The sequence below is a fragment of the Natrix helvetica genome, assembly GCF_964273705.1.
Source record: "Natrix helvetica genome assembly, chromosome: Z".
NCBI lineage: Eukaryota > Metazoa > Chordata > Lepidosauria > Squamata > Natricidae > Natrix > Natrix helvetica.
In genome coordinates, this window is record NC_138554.1 from 27,490,672 (window position 1) to 27,514,706 (window position 24,035).

The window sequence follows — 24,035 nt, forward strand, 5'->3', positions numbered from 1 at the left end:
CATCAGTGGGGATGGTTTTAGCACTGATGAGCAATTAGAAAACTTGTAGAGAAAAGCAAGGTAATAGCAGATGATGACCATTTAAACATTCTTACTACTGCAGGAAAGGGATCCTGGTCAGCCTTGCCTATCTGCTAATATTGTTTTAGCAGTATGCCAATGTTTGTAATTGTAAAGTTACTGAGTTAAATCACCCAGATGGCCTTTAATGGGACACCATAATTTTAAACAGATGATGACAGAGCACGAATATCATCGGTGTAGCTTTGTCTCTCAATGTCTTGCAATCATGCTTTTCAAACCTCACTTCTTTGGAATCATTGCCCAGGGAACAACCGAAAGAGTATCTGTGTTGTTCTGATGTCTGCCTTGTTTTCCAAGTAAAAAACAGAATGGCTGTCATCTAGGGCAGTGATGGCTAACCTTTTTGATGACGAGGGCCCAAAGCCTGCCAACCCTAACTCTAAAATGCAATGCCAGTATCCCCTGCACATGCACTGCCCTTGCGCATGTGCCCCCCCCGCCCACTTTTGGCTTCCAGGTTGGTTCAGACGGCTTTCCAGGCCCAAAACAGGGCAGAGGGGTTCACACGCATGCACGGGAACCCCCAAAATGCAATGCAAGCACCCCCCGCATGCCTCCCCATGCATGCACATCAGAGACCAGCTGGCCGGTAGCAGGCATGCACGCAGGCACGATGGAGTTGGGCTGGGGCAATGGCTGGTGTGCCTATAGAGGGTTTTGCGTGCCACCTGTGGCCTGCGTGCCATAGGTTCGCCATTACGGTTTTAGGGTATGAAGCCAACCCACCAGAAAAACGCACATTTACACGTGGTGTCATCTGTAGAAAGTCTATAATCTGAGGTGCAAACAAGTAACATATGAAATTGCATAAAATGTTCCATTTTGATCTTCAGTGCATTGAGAGGACACAAATTACAAATATCGAAATAATATACAGCAGTAATTGACTCTCACCCAATGTAAGAATTAAACAAAAACTCAGTTTCAAGTTTATTTGCTGTTTTACTTTTTTAAAAAAGATTTTCAATGTTTTCCTTTTTAAAAAAAAAAAAAAATACTATTGCCGCTCCTTGAACTACAGCCCAGGGCCGCCAAGTCTGTTTCTTTCTCCTTAATCCCCAGAAGGCCTGAAATGCTTCTATGCACCACTTCCCCAAATGGAAAACTATTTGTGTTCCCACTTCACTGGAATAGGAGGTGGAGGCAAGAGGAAGCAAGGGGAAAGACCCTGAATTAAAGAAAAGGTCCCAGTGCTGCTTCAAAGCAGAAAAATATAGCAGGAAACTGTCCCACCAAATATTGTTGCAGTTTATGCCACGTCTGAAATTCAGATCAAATGGGAGACATATTTCTGCCTGTAACTGGCCCTTCCTAGTGGCATGTTTGACTCCAACATGTAGCATGCATAGGAAAATTCCTGGAGTGGAAACTTCATTTTTACACCACCCTCACCCGCCCCCAGCTTTGGAAGCTGAATGGTTTCAAAAAGGGAGAAACAGTTTTCATGGGCGGCTTAGACCTCTCCACCGAAACTAACTATATTCCTAACTTTAAATTTCCCTCCTCCCAATTCAAACCGTTTTTGTTTTGTTTTCCCACTTCCTATAAATTCCCCACCCACCCACCCACTGAAGTATGATTCTAAAGAATATTCAGATTAATGTTATTAATATTCATGCATTGCTGACTCTGCAGTGTGAAAAAGGAGATGCCCCCAGCCCCTGAAAGGTCCTTGGCCCCTTCGATATCCCATTCATGCAGTAAGGACACCTATTAATCCATGATCAGTAAGTAATATGCAGCAGTTTCATGGGGATTCCCTGGTTGGTAAAATCAGGGACAGCTTGGAATATCTTAAGACCAAGTAGATGGAATGAAAGAAAGAACTCATCTCCCTCTTCCTGGTTGACGAAAGGGAGGAAGAGGGAGAAGGCAAAGTTCCACAAGGAGAGGTCCAATCTCAGGTCAGAACCGGCACTGCATCTAGGGTAGGAAAGAGACAGGGAGGAGTGAGCAAAATGTAATATTTTCTCTACGGAGAAAACTTGAGTCTAAACCTGAATGAGCTTAGTGAAATTCAGCTTTCTTTGACTCACACTTTGCATAAACAAATAGGGATGTTCACACCAGGCCTTGGGTGGCAACTGCTTGTGTGCCTTGCTTTCTGTTTTTGAATTCTTGGATGGTGTATTCAAAACTCCACACATATGAAACAAAGGACAGGCAGCCTGTGGAACCTGCTCCTGTTTTAACTAGAAAAGTATTTCTTGACCGTGGCAACTTAAGACACATGGACTTCAACTCAAGAATTCCCCAATCAGAGGAAGTGACGTCCCGGCGCCTACCAGCAGCAGGGGAACGGAGCTCTCCGTCCTCTACACTGACTTCTTGTCCATGGGCTTTGAAAAAAGCCAATACCTCCTTCGAGGGGAGGTGAAGCTAAGGAGGATCATCCTGTGAGGTTCCAGGAGAGATCACAACTCTCCTGCAGAGCCCCGGGGCTTTTTTCCTCTGTGCCACGACAAGAAAAGAGACAGCCTAAGATGTCAGCTGTCAGAAAGCTGGCGAGAGCTTGACATCCAAGAAGAGTGCTGGAGTGGATTTGGTGAACAGTGTTTGGAACTGGGTGAGAAGAATCCTTTTTAATTCAAAGTGTAACCCCAAAAGAATCTTCAGGAAAGGGAGACTCAAAATTATTTTTAAAGTAGAAACGTCCTAGCTACTTTGAGTAAAACTTTAGAACTTTGAAATGGAAGACAAGAGAATTAAAGCAAGATTTTTTTTTAAAAAAACTGTTAAAATACAGAAGATTGGATTTTTATTGGACCTTTCTTTTTTTAATGATTCTATTTCAGCATTTCTTTGACATTAGTGTAATTCTTGCCCTGCAGTGAGTTGTCCTGCAGTAAGTTGGCCAAGACAAATTGGCCAAGATGAGCTCCCTGTAGTGAGTTGCCCACGTCAAATTGTCATAGACCCGTTTAAAGTTGCCAAGATTGAGGAACACTGAGCTAGGATCTTGAGTTCCATTAATCAGCCAACTACAAAATAATTGAAGGAAACTTGGAGAATCAGTCCCTGCTTCATTTGAACAAGACACTATAATATGACCAATTTACATTATAGTCAGCATAGATCAGGAATTCTAATGTAAAACACCCAGTTGAATTCAAGGAAAAGGCCTTGTTGGCATTCCTATTACAGGAATTAAATACTGCTTTCTAAATATACACATTGAGCAAAATTCCAACTATGGCATTTTATCTTAAGTTAAGAACATTTTTCTTGCTTTTGTTAAACAATAGGAAGTTAAAAACCTTTGCTCCTCTATTACAGTCATCAAAGTGTCCTCAGCAATGCTAATGCAACTTCTGACCAGTTTAGATCTATCTGTAAGATATGTGGTCTTAGCTGACAAAGATTAAGACGATGGAAGTTGTGTATTAATCAGTACAAACCATTCCTGATTACCAAACATTATTTTTTTCTCAATTTCACTTGAATGAAAGAACCATATTTAAAAATATGAGGCCTTGTTTTGAATCTTCGACTAGCTAAAGAGCTCTGGTGGTGCAGTGGTTAGAATGCAGTACTGCTGGTTAATTCTGCTCAAAGTCTGGAGTTCAGTCCTGATAGGGCTAGAGATTGACTCAGCCTTCCATCCTTCTGAGGTTGGTAAAATGAGGACCCAGTTTGTTAGGGGCAATATGCTGATTCTGTAAACCGCTTAGAGCAGGGGTCTCAAATTTACAGCCATGGGCCAGATGCATCATGTGCTGGCCCCACCCTCACCAAGGGGAAAAACTCCTGATACGTCATGTGATGCCATCATAATGATGGGAGTTTGACACCCCTGGTTAGAGGGTGCTGTAAAGCACTATGAAGAAGTATATAAAGTCTAAGTGCTATTGTTATTTCTAACATATAGTAAGTCCCCAAAATAAGTATTTTTTTTAACCTTACCACCGTGGAAGAAATTCCTGCGCCCCAAACTTGTTCTTCAAAGGGGTCCTTTCAATCAGAATGTTTGCCATTCTACTCTTTTAAAGCAGATTGCTTGCGGCTAGCTTTTTAATTTCATCTGTGCTTACATTCTATGTTTTAAAGTGGAATTTATAGTACAAATTAATTTAGCATTCTTTAAAAAACTTTATATGGGCTGTTTCTGTTTTATAATTACATAAAGCAATTTAGACATACAAATAAAGTTTAAGATGAATGCTAACTAACTGAAATATTTAAACCAGCTTTCCTCCATCGGATGCTGTTCAGATGTTTCAGATTATAAGTCAAAGGCTGGCCAAGAACAAAGGGAGTTTGAACTCAACACATCTGAAAGATACCAAACTGAGGAAGTTACATCTATGCTTTGTTGATTAAAAAATATAGCTAGCATGAATCTGCAAAGCCTATTCTTTATTTGAATTTATAGCTCTAATCATAAGGTTTCAAAAGAAATGCAATGCAAATTACAAAGTGGCCTTAAAATATCCCTACTAACTTTAGCTTTATATACTCATCTCTCACAAAGATGATCTATATCATATTGACCACATCTGCAAGGCCACATCTCTGCTAAACAAGATGTGACAAATCTTTTCCTGTTCATGCAGCCTTCTCACAGTTGATTCAAGTAAGCCAGGAAATCAATAATTAGCTCTAATTTCCTGTAGTTATCTTGGCAACATTTTTCATAAGTATTTGCTATTGTTTTCTTTCTTTTTTTTGAGGGGGGGGGGGCTAGAGAGAATGACTGGCTCAGGGTCACCCAGCCGGCTTTGTACCCTAGATGGAACTAGGACCATGGAACTAGTCTCCTGGTTTCTAGCCTGGTGCCTTAACCACCACATCAAAATGGTTCTCTATGGATAATTATAGTTTTCGTTTTTAGTTTACTTGCACTGTAGTGGCAGGAGCAAAGGCTGTGTAAGGCAAACATCTTGCATTTCTATTGCACTAAGCTGAGACATAGGCTTTTGAATAAATTCCCTACATTTTTTCCAGCATGCTATTTATTCCACTCCTGTTTTTTCCAACCTTGTCATTTCTTCCCCTAGGCAGTAGGGGGCACTCATTCATCCCCAACAGTCATGCCTCTCACTGTGCCCTTCTGGCGGATCTGCAATAGAATACAGAATTTCTGGTTGAATGGCTTTTTGCAAGAATAATTTCCTAATGGGTTTGACCCACTTTGATTTCTCCTAGCCTTGATTCCACTTGTGAAATAAAAACAATCTTATGTTTCCTAGTAGTAATCAAGTACAACTGAATTCAAATGTATTTCCATATTTTAATCATAGATGGCTGTTTATGAATGTACAACGAAACAGACAAATATGTAGAACAGTGTTTTTCAATCTTGACAATTTGGACTTCAACTTCCAGAATTCTCCAGCCAGCATGGCTGGCTAGGGAATTCTGGGAGTTGAAGTCCTCACATATCTTCAATTTGCCAAGGTTGAGAAACACTCTTACAAAAGCAAGACACTACCTCTCATTTTTAAATTAATTGGTATCAAAAGCACAAAATAGCAATATGGGAAATAACTGGGACAATTTTAAAAAAATCTATTTGAAAAGATTTTTGATGGAGGGGGTTGAAATCTTTTCAACTTGAAATAGATGATTAAAGCCCGTCACAATATAATATCAGTAAAATCTGGTGGTTTTGCTGCTGTTAGTATACTTGCTCTTATCCCAAAAGCTGAGAAGTAATGTTTTTAATACAAATTCCAGCAACAATATTTGGAGAAAAAGTATAGCAGACACAAAAAGGATGGGAAGAGATTGCATATGGATCACATATACCCCTCCCAAACAATAAATTATTAATGTAATATTTTTACATCTTTTTACTACAAAGAAAAAGTCTTTTTAAGAAAAAACTTTATTATTTGCAGTCTTTTAAGAGTAAAACATGATTTTGAAGAAAAATAAGTGCTTGTTTCATTTTTTTTTACCTAGGATGCTTCGTTTTATAAAATACCCTTATATTAATTTCATTCTATAGAAGAATAAAGGCTTTGTCTCTTGCTTTAGCAGAGACTTTCCTTGGGGAAAGAAAGCTACTCTGCTACCCCACCTAATACATACACTACTCCCAGACTGGTAACCATCCTTAGTACCTCATCAAGCTCTTTCTGCGTCTCGTCCTCCATCCGTCGGATGTCAGCCATGCTTAAATCCACCCACTTATCCAACCAGCAAAACAGCTGCCTATGGAAGTTGGTAAAGAGGCGTCTTTCTTGCTGTCCAAGAGGAAAGAGAAGCTTTTAAGAAACTGAGATGCTGAGAATACAAGACGGCCCAAATTGGGAACCAAAATAAGTTTTCTAAGCTTTTAGATATCAAAGTCACAGCAATAAATCTATGCTAGTTTTTCAGACAGAGAAGCAAGAGACTGGCAGCCATTTTGAACTACAGATAGTCCTCGACTTACGACCAACAATTGAGCCCAAATTTTTTTTTACTAAGCAAAACAATTGCTAAGTGAGTTTTGACCCCTTTTACAATCTTTCTTGCTACATTTGTCAAGTGAATCACTGCAGTCGTTAAAATAGTAAAATATTTAAGTGGATCTGGCTTCTCCATTGACTTTGCTTCTAAGATCGCAAAAGGGGACCATACGGCTACCCAGACACTGCAACCGTCATAAACACATACCACCTGCCAAGGGTCTGACGGTTTATCATGTGTTACCACAGGAACACTGCAACAGCTGTATGTGTGAAAAACAATTATGTCACTTTTTTCCGTGTCATAACTCCAAATAGTCACTAAACGAATGGTTTGTAAGTCGAGGACTACAGAACCACTGAACCATATCTTTCAGAGATCCTGGAGCACTGGGGAACTGCCAGAGGACTGGAAAAGAGCTGATGTGGTTCCCATCTTCAAAAAAGGAGGAAAAAATAGATCCAGGAAACTACAGACCTATCAGCCTGACCTCAATACCAGGAAAGATTCTGGAAAAGATAATCAAGCAACAAATCAGTGAACACCTAGAAGCAAACAAAGTAATAACCAAAAGCCAACTTGGGTTTGTCAAAAACAGATCATGCCAGACTAATCTTATTGCATTCTTTGAAAAAGTGACAGAATTAGTGGACCAGAGGAATGCCGTCGATATAGTTCACTTAGACTACATTAAGGCATTTGATAAGGTAGACCATAACCTACTACTAAATAAAGTAGAAGAATGTGGGTTAGACAGCATCACCACCAGATGGATTCATAACTGGCTGACCAACCGCACTCAACGTGTAGCCCTCAATGGAACTGCATCTACATGGAGGGAAGTATGCAGTGGAGTACTCCAAGGTTCTGTTTTAGGCCCAGTACTCCAACAACTTCATCAATGATTTGGATGAGGGGATAAATGGGGAACTCATCAAATTTGCAGATGATACCAAACTGGCATCCAACACTCCAGAAGATATCCAACACTCCAGAAGATAGGCTTAAGATACAGAAGGATCTTGACAAACTTGAACATTGGGCACTATCTAACAAAATGAAATTCAATGGTGAAAAAAGTAAAGTTCTACATTTAGACGAGAAAAACAAAATGCACAGGTACATATATGTGGTACCTTGCTCAATAATAGTCACTGTGAGAGAGATCTTGGAATCCTAGTGGACAACCATTTAAATATGAGCCAGCAGTGTGCAGCAGCTGCCAAAAAAGCCAACACAGTTCTAGGCTGCATAAATAGAGGGATAGAATCAAGATCAAGTGAAGTGTTAATACCACTTTATAATGCTTTGGTAAGGCCACACTTGGAATATTGCATTCAGTTTTGGTCGCCATGATGTAAAAAAGATGTGGAGACTCTAGAAAGAGTGCAGAGAAGAGCAACAAAGATGATTAGGGGACTGGAGGCTAAAACATGTGAAGAACGGTTGCAGGAACTGGGTATGTCTAGCTTAAGAGAAAGAAGGACTAGGGCAGACATGAAAGCAGTGTTCCAATATCTCAGAGGTTGCCACAAAGAAGAGGGAGACAACCTATTCTCCAAGACACCTGAGGGTAGAACAAGAAGCAACAGGTGGAAATTGATCAAGGAGAGAAGCAACTTAGAACTGAGGAAAATTTCCTGACAGTTAGACCAATTAATCAGTGGAACATCTTGCCTCCAGGAATTGTGAATGCTCCAACACTGGAAGTTTTTAAGATGTTGGATAATCATTTGTCTGAAGTGTAGGGTTTCCTGCCTAGGCAGGTGGTTGGACTAGAAGACCTCCAAGGTCCTTTCCAAGTCTATTATTCTATTCTATTCTATTCTATTCTATTCTATTCTATTCTATTTCTATTCTAGTTAATTCTATGCTTCTCCTGAGAAAATGGCCTGATCTTTACCAGATTCAACCTATCTTATTATGCCATAAAAAGCGATATTAGCTGGATGTTACTGGTGGAAGAGGGGCTTTTCCCCTCAAATAGAGCTTTGGGTTCCACCTGTTTGCTGTTCAAACCAGCAAATTTTCTCAAACCGGAGCAGGCAACTTGAACTAACCTTTTGGATAAATTTTTCCACCCTTCCTTGAAGGCCCCACCAGCGGAACTTCACAGTCACAAGTTTGTAGGCACACATGTGGGGACAATCTTCATTATTGGCTAGTTCCAGCTAACAGGAACAACAACCGCAACAACAAAAAGTGAGGGGGGGGGGAGAATAAAATCAGAAGAGTTAGCGAAGCCTGCGTTACTTCATCCAATCCAAGAGCACATATGGCATGCTCAAAGTCACATTCCTCCAAATGGATGGGCCAGAACACAAATGAAATTCAATTTCACAGATTTGGTTTGTAATTAAATATGGCTACGGGTAATCCTTGCTTAGTGACCACATTTGGGCCAGCCACACCATTGCTAAACAGAAAATCACCTTACTGCAAAAGACTCTGAATGTTATTACCCAGTTGTTAAGCAAACCACCAGTCATTGAGACATCATGTGACCACAACCCCTGGATTATATCTGCCAGGCCTGGAAGCTATCTTTTGCCTTTTGGATTTCAGGCCTGCCATACTTTCTACTGTGGGAGAATGGGAGGAGGGATTATACAGAGCTGGGTGATGTGTAACCATAATAACATTCTTCCTCAGAAAGTCAAGGTCGCATTGTTCCTGCGCCTGGCCGGATGTGGATGGGAGGAATCTGTCTTCGTAGCAGTGAAAGATTGGACCATGTGATGGACTTGTGGGTGTTGGGGCAAGATCTTGAACTTTCAACTGTGTGGGAAAACCTGGAACCTTTCAGATTCGGGTTTTCCCAGATGTGCCAGCATGGCTCTTTTAACAAACTGGAATTTTGAGGAACCTCTTGCGTCAGATTCTTATTTTATTTTGGATGCTATTTGGAACCCTGACAATATTCTGCATTCGCTCTGCTTGTTAGATACTTGCTGTGAAGCGCATAAATGGCAATTGCGTGACTGCACAATACTACAATGGTTGTAAATGCACCTCAGCTGTGAAGCACCCAAATGGCAATCATGTGACTGTGGGACGCTGAGATGGTTGTCATTGTGAGACTTGTCACAAAGCCAATTTTTAAAAAACGTCATCATAACTCTAACGGTTACTAAACGAGGCAGTCAGCAAGCGAGGGCTACCTGTACTACCATCTCATTGCAATCATGTGTGGGGTGCTCCTTCTGACACAGGAAAGCATGCAGAGGACATGGAATTTGAAAACTGGGAAAGGAAGAAGGCCTTAGATGGAGCATGCATCATCAACTGAACTCAATGGCCTTTCCCATTATAGTGAGACTGGGGGGGGGGGGGAATTTTTCTGGACTTTTTTTCCTCTTTAGTTCTTGGCTAGACCCGGCCCCATTTTAAATTCATGCTGGTTTCTCCTACATACCAAATTTGGCCCAGTTCTGTTCAGCGAGTTTTCTGATGACAGGGCAGGTAGACTTGAATTACAAGCCACTTCACATAATTCCCCATTTCCATCATTCTGATGAATTGGAAAGAATTTATTTAAGAAACCGTAATATCACTCAAGGCTTGAAGGGGACATAGGCCTTCCCCACCTCTCATCCTGGAAATTTAAAATAATGTTTCTCTTGGGTGAAGCACCTGAGAGGAACTTGAGGGAGGCAGAAAGAGCAGATAATACTAGATCAAAATATCCCACATGAATTTTTCTTGCCCAGTTTGCATTGCTCAACATATAATATACTTGGGAGAAAAAAACCTTCATTATTCTTCCAGACAACCCTTCGAGCAAAGAAAAGCAAGATTACTTTTCTTTAAGGAGTTCATGTTAGGCTGAGAATGCAGTGGCTGGTCTGGGACCATCAATTGTATTTTAAGGACAAGGCAATCAATCTAGATCTTCATGCTATTAATCTGCCATCTCCATCCTGATGCTTTCCAGATGTAGGCTGGGGATGATGGGAGTTGAACAGCAACATTTTCAGAGAGTGTCAAATTGTGGAAGGCTGGTCTAGAAGAGCAGGTGAGTTCTGTGGCATAACAACACCTCTAAAATGTATGGGGCAACTTAAGCAGCCCAGCAGGAGAGCACAGTATGTGAACAAGTCTTACAGAAAAAAGCAGGACTGAACTCCTATTTTGGATGAAAAACAACCTGATAACCACAAATACTTGGTTGGTCAAACTAAATTTGGGGGACTCTAATGAGTTTGCTTCCCATCAAGCCTCTCTTGGAATCTAGAATGCCTGAAAACTGGGGAATGGGGAAGAATTGGGAGGGAGGCAGGCAGGCAATCCAAGATGTACTAAAAAGCCAGTTTCCTTCTTTTCATGAGGTAGATATTACCTTCCAGTGGGGGCCAAGTGGGCCTCTGGCCGTCTTCAGAGATTTGAAAAGAGCTGGATCTTCATCTAGCTTGTAATCCTGAAAGAGAAAAGAGTTGAGAAAATGTAGCAGAAAATCCTAGCAAACAGTGATGTAAGGAAGAATCCAGATATCTATTTTTTTCCCTCCATTCAGTAGATGAGAAAAAAATAAAAAAATAGAACAATTCAGCATGTCTCCTGCTGTATCAGCTGAGCAGAAACAACTAACTTAGCTATAGAGCCGTGATGGTGAACCTATAGCATGTGTGCCACAGGTGGCACGTGGAGCCCTCTCTGCCAGCACATGGCTGTCGCCCCAGCTGAGCTCCACCATGCGTGTGCCTCCCACTGGCCAGCTGATTTTCGGGTCTCTTCAGCGTGTGTTGTTTAATCAAAACGCAGTTAAAACACTATACAAGCCATTGAGAATATAACTATATACATCCAACAGGAACAGGAAGTGCCTCACAGGAGCAAATAGAGGTAAATCCTAGAGAGGATTACTGAACAATGGAGATGAATGCTTGAGAGGAATAAAGCTGCATACAAGGCAGACATAACACCTGTATCAACGTATGCATGCATGGGAGGTGGGGAAGCATGGGGGGGGGGCATTCCCCGTGCCCTCCTCGTGCCCCTTTTTGTGGTCCCAGGAAGCTTCAGGGAGGCCTGCTAGGCCCAAAACGGGGTGGTGGTGGTGATGGTCACGTGCGCATGCACAGGGGTGGTTGGAGCACGTGTGTGTGTGTGTGTGATGTGTGCATGTGCAGGGGGGTTGTGCACCCATTGTATTATGGGTGTGGGCACGCACAGTCGTGCATGCTTTTGGCACACGAGGATAAAAAGGTTAGCCATCACTGTTATAGAGAAGGTTGAAAAAAAGGCAATGTTTAACATCTAAAAGCCAGTGAAACGCAAAAGGGACTCAGGATGATGGCAGAACTTTAGCCAGCAGTTAGTGAAACTGATATAAGTCATCATCACTGTTGCCACCAGAAATGAAGTCCATTGGCTGTGTAGCCCACAGGTGTCTCCCAGTCTCCTTTTCATGACCCAAAATTTCCCAGCTTTCATCTCAGGTCACCCATCATGCCAACTGCCAAAGGACATCCCAAACAGTATCTTCTTACATCATCTGATACTTGTGTCCGATCACCAATGTCTATGTGAACAACTTCCACATCTTTCCAAGTATCTGCATCTAGCTCATGGACCTGCAAAGGAGAAAATTTTAACAATGTCAAAGGCAAAAGGATTCTGGAGAACGTCTACTTATGTTTTATACATACTGTACTGATGATATTTTAGACAGTGGCTGAGTTCATACCGCATAATAAGGCAAGGCAACTTTTACAGATTAGCTTTTGAGTAGGTGGGCTAGAATTGCATTCCAAAAAGAAGTGGGTGGGACTGCAGGCTAATTCTGCTGACTGCCAGCAGTTTGATCCTGACCGGCTCAAGGTTGACTCAGCCTTCCATCCTTCCAAGGTTGGTAAAATGAGGACTCAGATTGTTGGGGGTGATATGCTGACTCTATAAAACGCTTAGAGAGGGCTGTAAAGCACTATGAAGCGGTGTATAAGTCTAAGTGCTATTGCTATTGAATGCTAATTATAATTAAAATTATATGATTGCTCTGTGTTCATTAATTGAAAAGTTTAAGAAATCATTATTAAATATTTTAAATGAAAAATGTAATAAATTCTCATTTCCATAATTTACAGTTTGATAAGGTCTAAATATGGATCACCCTGTGGTGACTTATGAAGCACCAACAAATTATTTTGATGGGTTTTTGCTCATGTTAATGGATATATATAGATCAGACAATCATGGTTTCAAAACATTCAACCAATTTGAATATGTTTTTGTTGGCTCACTGATTATAAATATAGTAAAATATGGCGTTTGTACAGGGCAAGTATTCATGATTTTTTAAAATTCATAGTTTGCTATAAGGCCTTTTCCATGCATCTAACCAATATATAGTTATGTAAGTCGAGTTGTTTTTTTTAAAAAGAAAAAAAACTTGGTATTATCTAGGAAATTTTAAATGAACCATGACATTTTTGCTTATCTAAAAGACAGGCTTATATCTCTGGTTTCTTTAACAAAAGAAATATGACTAGCATGTGGGATGCAGCCAGTATCTAAAATTGCTGCCAGCTTTCTTTTAATCTGTTAGAGACTCTTCTCTAACTCCTTCCTTTAAGGAACAGGTGGGTGGCATATGGGAATGCTATCTTCTTGGAGACTTCAATCAACTTTTGGAATATTTTGTCCAAGACTTTTTCTAATTTTTTTTCTATAACATATTGTCATTAAGCCTTCTGTGTTTCCTTGGACTTCTTGCACCAAGCAAGGTCTTGCTCCAGCTTTGCTTTTTTTTAAAAAAAATATCTTTACTCTAAGTGCTTTATTCCCTATTAAATTGTCACATATTGCCTGAAAATCTCACTGCTGACCCCCTACCTAGGCAACCCAAGCCAGTTCTGGAGAGGTCAATTTATTTCTAGAAAACCATAGTCACTCCCTAAATAATCAAATGAGCCTTTTCCAGAACTCCCAAAAAGAACACCTGCATGTTCTATGCCTCAAACATTGAGTTTTAACACATCCCTATGACAATAACCCACAGTTTGATGGTAATTAAAGTGGACTTGTTAAATGAAGTGGACTTGTTAAATACAAACCTTAATGGCTGGATATGAACAATATGGCAAGCCCCAAGGAAATAAAGCATAGCTTAATTTCCCGTGTCACAATAAGCACATAATCTTAACAATTCAAAATCTCTCTTCTACATAATTAGCCAGACGTGAAAATAAATGCTGATAGGGATATGTAAAGTTGAATTATCTGAACTGCAATGATTCAACTGTTCCAAAGATTTTCTGGAAGATAACAGTGCAACCCAGAAATAATAATAATAATAATAATAATAATAATAATAATAATAATAATAATAATAATAATAATAATAATAATAATAAATATTTATTTCTTAGCCGCACCCTCTCCCGAAGGACTCGGGGCGGCGTACAATGAAACATATGAAATAAATATGGACAAAACAAACACATAACAGAGACATATACCGAGACATACACAAGGAGGAGGTCGGCTGATAAATAAAACAATTAAAATACGGTATTTAAAAACCCCTAGATAATTAAATATAATTAAAATACCCAGTAAAAGCCCGTCAGGAGCGATATGGTTAGATCAAAGTTGAGCCAGGCCAGCTACTTGGAATAGGTGGGTCTTAAGCTTAATACGAAAGGAGCGGAGGTCAGAGGTATTCCTAATATCCGGAGGGAGGTCATTCCACAGGGCTGGGCCCGCCACAGAGAAGGCTCTACTCCTAGGCGCCGCCCCCCGACACTGTCTTGTGGACGGCACCTGGAGGAGGCCCTCTCTGTGCGAGCGGATTGGTCGCAGGGATGTATGGGGCAGAATACGATCCCGCAAGTAACTAGGTCCTGAGCCATGGAGCGCTTTAAAGATTATTATCAAAACCTTGAAACGCACCCGATAGACCACAGGAAGCCAGTGCAGCTCGCGCAGGAATGGTGTCACATGGGAGTACCTAGTACTCCCCATAATTACCCGCGCGGCTGCGTTCTGGACCAACAGTAGCCTCCGGGTGCATTTCAAGGGAAGCCCCATGTAGAGAGCGTTACAGTAGTCCAAGCGAGACGTCACCAGCGCATGAGTGACTGTGCGTAAGGCGTCCCGGTCCAGTAGGGGGCGCAATTGACGCACCAGGCGAACCTGGTGGAACGCCCCCCTTGCCACGGCTGTCACATGGTCATCCATGGACAGCCGGGCATCCAGGAGGACGCCCAAATTGCGCGCCCGCTCCACGGGGGCAAGTTGAATGCCCCCAATGGTCAATGATGGAATTAATTGGCTGAACCGGGGAGCTGGTACCCACAGCCACTCCGTCTTGGAGGGGTTGAGCTTGAGTCGGTTGTCATCCATCCAGATCCGTACGGCTTCCACACACCGGGACATCACTTCGATGGCCTCGTTGGGGTGGTTCAGGGTGGAAAAGTACAGCTGAGTATCATCAGCGTACAGATGGTATCCCACCCCGAAACCACGGATGATCTCACCCAGCGGCTTCATATATGTGTTGAAGAGGAGTGGCGAGAGGACCGACCCCTGTGGCACCCCACAAGTAAGGGGGCGTAGGGTCGACCTCTCTTCTCCTGCCAACACACGCTGCGTCCGGTCAGAAAGGTAGGAGCCGAACCACCGCAAAACGGTGCCCCGGACCCCCAACCCCTCCAGCCGGCGCAGCAGGATACCATGGTCGATGGTATCAAAAGCCGCCGAGAGGTCTAATAGGACCAGGATAGAGGAACAACCTCTGTCTCTGGCCCTCCAGAGATCATCCACCAACGCGACCAAGGCCGTCTCCGTGCTGTGACCGGGGCGGAAGCCGGACTGGCGCGGGTCTAGATAATCATTTTCCTCCAGACGTCGTGGAAACTGGTAGGCCACCACACTCTCTACAACCTTCGCCAAAAAGGGAAGGTTGGAGACAGGACGATAATTGGCCAGCTCCAAAGGGTCCAGGGAAGGCTTCTTGAGCAAGGGTCTCACCACCGCCTCTTTCAAGGCGGCCGGGAGAGACCCCTCGCTCAGCGAAGCATTCACTAGGCCCAGGAGCCAGTCTCGTGTAACCTCCCAGGATGCCAGTACAAGCCAGGAGGGGCACGGGTCCAATAAACATGTGGTGGGTCGCAGTCGTCCACGCAATCTGTCCAAATCCTCGATGGCAACCAAGTCAAACTCCTCCCAGATCGATACCTCAAGACTCGCCATGGACGTCTCCATTGGATCACTGACAGGAACCCAATCTCTCCGGATTTGAGCGATTTTATCCTGCAGATATTTACCAAATTCCTCTGCCCTGCCCTGTAGGGGGGCCTCCCGTGGTCTCTGAAACAAGAGGGAGCGGGACACCCGAAACAGGGCGGCAGGGCGGTTCTCCGCGGATGCAATGAGAGTGGCACAATATTGGCGTTTGGCCACTCTCAATGCCACAAGGTACGTCCTTAAATGGGCTCGTGCCTGTGTTCGATCAAATTCGGAGCGAGAGGATCTCCAACGACTCTCTAGACGTCTCTTGCGGCACTTCATCACCCTTACCTCCTCGGTAAACCAAGGGGCTAGGGTGGATCGTTGCCGCCGGAGAGGCCGCAAAGGCGCCACCCGGTTCAAGGCCCCGGTAGTTGCATTATTCCACGCAACTACCAGGTCCTCTACCCGGGGGCGGGTCAAGGTTACAGGAGGTGGCCCAAGCTCCGTCTGGAACCTATCAGGTTCCATCAGGCGCCTGGGGCGGAACCATCTGGAACTTTCCGGTTCCGCCTCCCCGCAGCGGGAGGTAACACCAGGGAAGTCAAGACGAAGGAGTGAGTGATCTGACCATGACAGGGGAGTGATGGTTAAGTCCCCTCCTCCCAGATCACTCAGCCACTGGCCAGAGACAAAAACAAGGTCCAGAGTGTGTCCTCCCTCGTGTGTCGGGCCCTGAATCATTTGAGTCAGGTCCATGGCTGTCATGGAAGCCATGAACTCCCGAACCCCCTCTGATGCTTCTCCCATCGATGGCAGGTTAAAATCCCCCATCACTAAAAGTTTGGGGGTCTCAACCGCCACCGATGCGATCAGCTCGAGGAGTTCGGGCAGGGCCGCTGATGTATAGCGAGGAGCCAGGTATACTATCAGCAGGCCCAACTGTCTCCCAGGCCCCCATTTCACAACAAGGGATTCACATCCGGACGTCTGTGGCACAGTAGACTCCCTCGGCTCTAAGTCCTCCCGAATAATTGCTGCCACCCCACCGCCCCTTCCCTGGGCCCGGGGCTGGTGAAATGCTCGGTAGCCTGGTGGGCACATTTCGACGAGGGGAAGACCTCCCTCGTGGCTCAACCAGGTCTCCGTTATTCCCGCGAGGTCCGGCTCCCCCTCTAAAATTAGATCGTGAATGAGGGGGGCCTTGTTAACAACGGACCTCGCATTGCATAACAACAGCCTCAGGCCTTGGGTCTGTAACTCTTGACCACCTAGAACGCGGGGGTTGGTACAAGCGACCGGGTGTAACCAGCAACCACGGTCTCCCAACCGACTGTAGGTTCTTAAGCTGTCCTCGTATCTGCCCCTCCCTGCGACCGTTGGAATTAAAGAGCCCTGTATAGGAATGGTGTCCTCCCCCTCCTCCTCCCTTCCGCCCCTTCTGCTCGCGACCACACCTGGAGGCCCGGCTCTCACATCGCTCCTGGTCTGACCCACCCACCCCCCCTCCCTGGAACCCCCTAAAAACAATGTAAAACATTTGACTAAAAATCCCCTCAGCTTCCGTTTCTTCCACCTCTCGGGGTTCACAAACCCGTCATCAAAGCAGGCCCTTGTAAGAGCCAAGGGCCATACCTGCGAGAGAGGGGCCTCCCGCAGGCGGAGCAGGTCTAACCTTGAATAAATTGATAGAATATTAAAGCCCAATTGGGTAAGGGTGCAGGTAGTAAAAGTCAATAGCCGGGTAAATAAATAACTAGTAAATGAAGTGTTCTGAATGTCCCCTAATCACTGATAACTATGATTATATTTCTGGGTAATAAAACTTGAGTCCAGCAATACAAGATCTAATTGCCTATACAAGTAGTCCTTGACATACAACCACAAATGAGCCCACAGTTTCTATTGCTAAGCAAGACAGAGTGAGTTTTTGCTCCATTTTACCACCTTGTTTGCCCAAGTTGTGGAGTGAATCACTGCAATTGTTAAAGTGAGCAACATGGTAGTTTAGTGAATCTGGCCTCCCCCATTGACTTTGTTTGTCAAAAGGTTGCAAAAGGTGGTCACATAACACATTACAACCATCATAAAAGCTTGCCAGTTGCCAAACGTCCAAAGTTTGATCATATAACCATGAGGATACTGCAATAGTTGTAAGTGTGAAAAATGGTCATAAGTCAACTTTTTTCAGTGCCTCTATAACTTTGAACAGTCACTAAACAAATGGTTTTAAGTTGAGGACTGCTTGTAAAGAACAGAATTCGGTAGGATTTAGGCACCCCCATTCTTTGGACAAACAATCTATTATATTTGCAGGCTTACATTTTCTTGTTCACCTAAATCCGGTTTGTGCCATGTTTCAATTTTGACAAAGAAATCATCCTTCATGTATTCGTTCTATGGAAAAGGAGAAGGAAACAAGGTTACAAGAATTCTTGGTGCTGACAATAGAACCTGCAAATGCTAAGGTCACATAGCACTTGTCAGGGATATGTTACTTTGAAATCTTCTGAGTCAATTTGTACAACTATGAATTGACTGTAACAATTCAATTCATAGAACCGATAAACCCCATAGAAAGGTATTAGAGCAGGAATCCCCTGCCCCCCGTCTGTGGCTTAGATCTGGCCAATGGCCCCATGGTGACCGGGCTACGCAAGGGGCAACGAGCACATGAAACTCCATTTGCGCAAACAGTGAGAGAGTGTGTGAAACTGTCCCCTCTGCCCCCCCCCCCCCACTCCTGTCAGCGCTTCGCCCAGCCGGAAAGGTTGGGGATGACTATATTAGAGGAAACAAGTGTGCTCAGAAGTCTAGGGATGTTTGTGGACAGGGAGGAATAACCAGGGGAAATGCCCCCTCCTAAAGCTACTCATTTCAGAAGTCACTTACCGTAATAACTGCAGTAGATGAGGCCAAAATAAGGGGAAAGACAAAAAGAATATTAGTGTGGCAAAGCAAAACAGAAAATCTTGCTAAATTACATCTTATTATTCTGCTCCAACAATAAAAGCATAGTAACAATGCTGCATGACTCAATGCTAGAATCCAGCACCTAGGATGCCACAGGCATCAGAGCCGAGAAGGTCGAAATGGAGAATGCTTTTGTGTCCAAGCATTGCATTTAACATTTTTGGGAGGGCTCAGGGCCCAGTGGCCTGAAGGATGATGTCAAGAGAACAGGCTATGTGATTCAGATCCCAGATTTATTTTTCTCCTGGGTTACAGAATACAATTTGGGCACTTTCCTTTTTTAAAAACGATGCTAAAACTTTTATTATGTATTTCATTCATGTTGCTGTTTTTTTTTTTTTTTAGCTGAGTGCATCTGAAAAAGGCCTCAGGTTGCCAATCCAAGCTTTTGAGAATTAGCAGGCATGTATTCATATGATGTTAACAATGTAGAAAGTGAATCGCAGAACACAACAGGAATGAACTCCTGCCCTTCTAAATGCTCCATTGCCCTCTGGTCAATTTTGTAGATCTTTGGTATTTTCAGATTCCATGCAGCAACAACAATAATAACAACAACAACAACAACAAGTGAAGATCTGTTAGTAAATTATGCCAAGCTCCATCCACTAAGCAAGCAAGGTTATACTGAATGGCTGCTCCCTCAATCCTCTGCCAAGACACTACCGATTTGGCATTGGGAATGTACAGGTAGTCCTCGACTTATAACAGTTCATTTAGTGACCATTTTCACACTTATGACTGTTGAGGCATCCCCATGATCATGTGGTTTATATTCAAATGCTTGACAACTGACTCACATTTATGACGGTTGGAATATCCTGGGATCATGTGATCACCTTTTGCAGTCTTCTGACAAGCAAAGTCAATGGGGGAAACCAGATTCACTTAGTAACTGTGTTACTACCATGTTTCCCTTCATTTTTTGACCCCAAAAATAAGCGCTTGGCCTTATTTTCAGGGAGGTCTTATTATTTTTGAGGTCCAGGAGGCAGTGATCATGGTCACCTCACAACTGCTGCTATGCCGCTGCTCTTTTTGCGGCGCCATTAGCGTGACAGGTGTGCGGTGGCTAGGGTTGCAGGAGTGGCTATTAGGTAAGGGTTTGTGGGGTGCATGGAGCATGTCCCCCCCCATCCCCCTCCCTCCAGCCTTGCCTCCTCACTTTGTGTTGTTTGCATGACAAACAACCAAAGGAAATGTTGGGGACTGGCTGCCCATGCGGTTAAATATTTTCGGGGAAGGCTTATTTGAGTGCATGCACTCAAATCCCAATTGAGCTTATTATCCAGGGAAGGCTTATTTTTGGAGAAACAGGGTAATTTAACAACACAATTAGTAATCGTGTTATTAATTTAACAACTTGCCACATTTGCCACTTAACAAATGTGCAAAAAAAAAAAAAGGTCATAAAATGAGGCAAAAGTAATTTAACAAATTTCTCACTTAACAATATAAATTTTGGGGTCAGTTGTGGTTGTAAGTTGAGGACTATCTGTATCCCCAAAATAAAATTGTCTTATTCAATGAAATATGGAAGTCTGGATATTTATTTGAATTAGTGCTTGAAAATCTCCATGCTGATCAATAATTATTTCTGCCAATATTAAAGATGTCTCTTTTCCCCTCCTGCAGGCTTACCCGTCCGACAATAAGGATAGGCATTCCAGGCTCTTTCGTGGACAACAAGAGACCCCTCTGGGGCAAACATCTTGATGAATCCTGGAACTTTGCTGTGAGAGAAAGAAGCAAAAGAAGGCTTCAGATCCAGCATCACTATCACCTGTCCATACCCAGGATGGTTCTTACCTCTGAAGATGGTAGATCTTATGGGTGTATTGCCCCTGCTCTCCCTCGTGTTGGTAGGGTTCATTTTTCAGCACTTCAATTCCTTCACCACCACCGGTGTTGTTCTTACTAGTCTCAGCCACAGAAAATAATTGTCCCACTTGATACTGAAGATGACAAAAAAACATGTGTGTGTGTGTTAAAATTCTGTTTTCCCCTGAGGAAAAGGAAAGAATATTGATATCTATTCATGAGTGGAAGGAAAGCAAGCCAGAATATAGTTAATTCTGGATTGTTTTATAAGAGCCCAATGGTGCCCACAAGCTTTATCAGTGGGGCAAAGAATGTTGTGGAATTACCTCAGGGCAAGGTTTATAACTCACCTCTTCTACAGAGCAAGGTAGTACCACCCGACTGGATTTTTTTTTTTTTTGTTGTTGCAGGGGAGGAAAAAAAAAGAGAAGGAAAATAGTTAGATTTCCCCAATTTTCAGTCTCTCCCAACACTACTTTTTACATAAAAAGAGTACACAAATATACTCATGCAAAAACAATATTTAAGTAGAATAGAACCAGGAGTTTGATCCTGATGGGCTCAAAGTTCATCCTTCTGAAGTCGGTAAAATGAAGGCCCAGATATTAGAGATAACATGCTGACTCTGTAAACTTCTTAGAGGGTGCTATAAAGCACTATGAAGCGGGATCTAAGTCTAAGTCCCATTGCTATATTTTGCCAACAGTTCAACTATGATCGCTTAGAAAATACACTGAATTATTCGAGATAGGAAGGATTCTCCACATGTCTGCTTACCAGACCAGACGGAACTTATTCAGATTAGATTTTTATTCTTAGTTTGTTTTTAGTAGATCTCACAAGGAAAAAAACTTTAAAAGGACATGATCCTCTGGATTGGTCTGCAATAAATATTCCCATTAATCACTAGAATATTTATTCTCATCTTTCCTGCCTTAAGAGACCTGAGATAAGGACCTAAATCATTTTGTTTCAGCCACAGAATTTTATAGTATATACAAAATCTTTCCACTTTTTCTTATCATTAACTTCCTTTTAAACCCCTTCCCTTTTTCTGCATTAAAATATCATGAGGAAATTATTAAATTGCTACATAGGAATAGTAACGTACAATTCTGATTGCTAGCACTAGAAACTATCCATCTGGAAACATTTTAAAGGATGTGAGTTCAATTGATAAAATCCATAATTACATTAAGTTACAAAGCAATTTATATTGGATCCTGCAGTCTAATTAATGGACATTATTGCACATTGCTTCCCATTAAAAAAAATCTCAAAGCAATTATAAACATATATGCAGAGCACAATTGCTTTCTATTATACTCTGAAGAGGAAGCTTATTTGCAGAATTATCATAAACTAAGCTGGTCGGCAGTCACTTCTCTATGCTGATTAGATTTGCAAGGCCATCTAATTGCCATGTGACCTTAAGGAAGAGGGCAGGAAAAAAAGATTACAAATACCAAATAACAATAAAATAACAGAAATATTAAATTATCCCCATTTTACTTCCATATGAGCTAAGGAAACTTGTTGCCCCAAGATTTTTTTTAATAGTAGTAAATAATACACTTGTTTAAGGTTTTGAGAGGACAAATGACTAGTTATTTGTGGACCAGAAATTGTGCCTCCTTTTGCAAAGGTAACACAAACATACCGGTGCCTAAGAAGCACAACAGATCATTGAAAATTTTGCAATTTCAGGCATGTATATTTAAATATTTATTACGTGTGTTAAGGCCACCGGACTCAAAAAGAGAGTCTGGGCTGATAACAAAATATCAAATATAGACAAAAAAGAAAGTTAAAAACTATGCAGACAATACCATATTTCCCCCCAAATAAGCACTGGGAGGTCAGAAATTATGGCTCAAATCTCACTAAATTAGACTCCAAGTTCTATTAAAACCAAAATAGCCAGTAACTGATTTGATGGGATATAAAATTCGACATCATCTGGAAGTCACAAATTGCTAATTTCTATTGTAAAATACAACTGAATACATATTATTCAAAACCAAAACCATTGGGTGGAATGGGACAAATGCCAGGACTGCAATCTTCCTTATATAAAATCCTCTAAAATTCTATTGCTTGTTTAAGATGAAACAGAAAAGTAGAGTTTCATTCTTGTTATCTCAAACACCTTCCTGCTCTTATCTGTCCTGACATGTTAACAAAGAAAAATCTGTTGCAAAATTCCCCCTATACTGTCTAAGCATGATTTGTGGTGACATTTTGCATTGCAAATGTCTGGGTTTATTCTAATTAAGTTCCGTTAAATCTATTCCTAAAATACAACAGTTTCTAGATTGAAAAAAGGCAGCCAAGAAACTATTGCGATACTCCCTAGCGACCTCTCCTATATTTCTTAGTGAAGATTAGTAAAATAAATAGTGATGTTAGGAAGTGGTAATTAAGAAGAAACTATCTTCTCTGGAAGGAAGGAGTGAGTCAGTTCTAAGTTGCAAACAACTGGCTGTGTGGCAGTGGATTTATTCTTAGTCTCCTCAACTGGGTGCCATCTATGAGCAGGAGAGAAGCTGGAAGAGCTGTGGTGCTTTCAAAGTGGTGAGACCACAGGAGGCATGCTGGCTGGGAATAAAGAAGTTTTAATCCAACTCTCCAGTTGAGGCTGTTCAGGAAACAGGGAAAAAGTGCTACTTTGAACTCAAAGTACTCAAAGAGCCCACTGCATCCAAATGTCAGATCTAAACTAAAGTTGATAATATTTTCACAGCATCCAAAATACAACATAAAATAGTTCTGGACTATATAACCGTTAAGTGCTATACAAAACAGTCAAATAAAGAGGGGGGAGGGGTAATCGTGTTCAGCGGCTCCTGAGACCCTCAGTTACCTACCCTCTTTTTATGAGCCACTCCCCCCCTCCCATTAACCCTTCCCCCCCCCCATGCGCACCTCTTACCCACCCCTGCCCCTCCTGTACTTACAACTCTTTAATGAGCACCATCCCTCACACCCTTCCAGCGCCTCGCACGCCCAAAGCACCCTGCCTTCTCTTCCTGGTTCTCCCCTCCTCAGCCGTTGACGCCATTTCCGCCCTTACTCCAGCAGTCACTTGCCCAGACCAGCCCCTTAAGACGCCATTTCCGCCCTCAATCAGGCTTCCTTTTTCCCGGCAGAAGCCGACGAAGCAATGAATGGGTTGCCGCTTTAGGGAGATGTGGTGCGGAGGTGGGTCTTCCTGTCGGACATACAATTGCCTGTTGATTGACAGGATGGCTAATTCCGGAAAAGGAATACAATACCCCTCCTCGCGAGGAGAGCTGCGCGGTTGAGTATTGCTGGGGCATATGAAGATTTCACCCTGAAATAGAAAAACAGCAAACTCCGCTGCTTTTATGTCTAGGAAGCTATCGCTTTTAGACAACACTGAGCCACGTAGTACAATGTAAAAAAATGTTGAGACGCTAGAACGGAAGTCTTCAAACTTGGCAACGTTTAAGACTTGTGGACTTCAACTCCCAGAATTCTCCAGCCAGCTCTGCCGAATTCTGGGAGTTGAAGTCCACAAATCTTAAAGTTGCCAAGTTTGAGGACCCCTGCTCTAAAAAGACTGCAGAGAA

The 24,035-nt window shown here is 42.6% G+C and overlaps 1 protein-coding gene across 1 annotated transcript; it reads right to left on the bottom strand.

Annotated features, from left to right (window-relative positions):
* Nucleotides 1–1,652: 1,652 nt before the first annotated feature.
* Nucleotides 1,653–23,527, bottom strand: LOC309402153 (phosphatidylinositol transfer protein beta isoform-like). Its single transcript, XM_081971786.1, has 12 exons — nt 23,400–23,527; nt 20,793–20,823; nt 20,431–20,576; nt 20,263–20,354; nt 18,541–18,548; nt 17,971–18,045; nt 11,970–12,053; nt 10,820–10,897; nt 8,541–8,651; nt 6,150–6,272; nt 5,062–5,143; nt 1,653–2,007 (listed from the first exon to the last, which is right to left on the bottom strand). Exons 1-11 carry the CDS (start codon nt 23,417–23,419, stop codon nt 5,096–5,098), a joined length of 816 nt encoding a protein of 271 aa, XP_081827912.1. The 5' UTR covers nt 23,420–23,527; the 3' UTR covers nt 1,653–2,007; nt 5,062–5,095.
* Between the last annotated feature and the right edge of the window lie 508 nt (nt 23,528–24,035).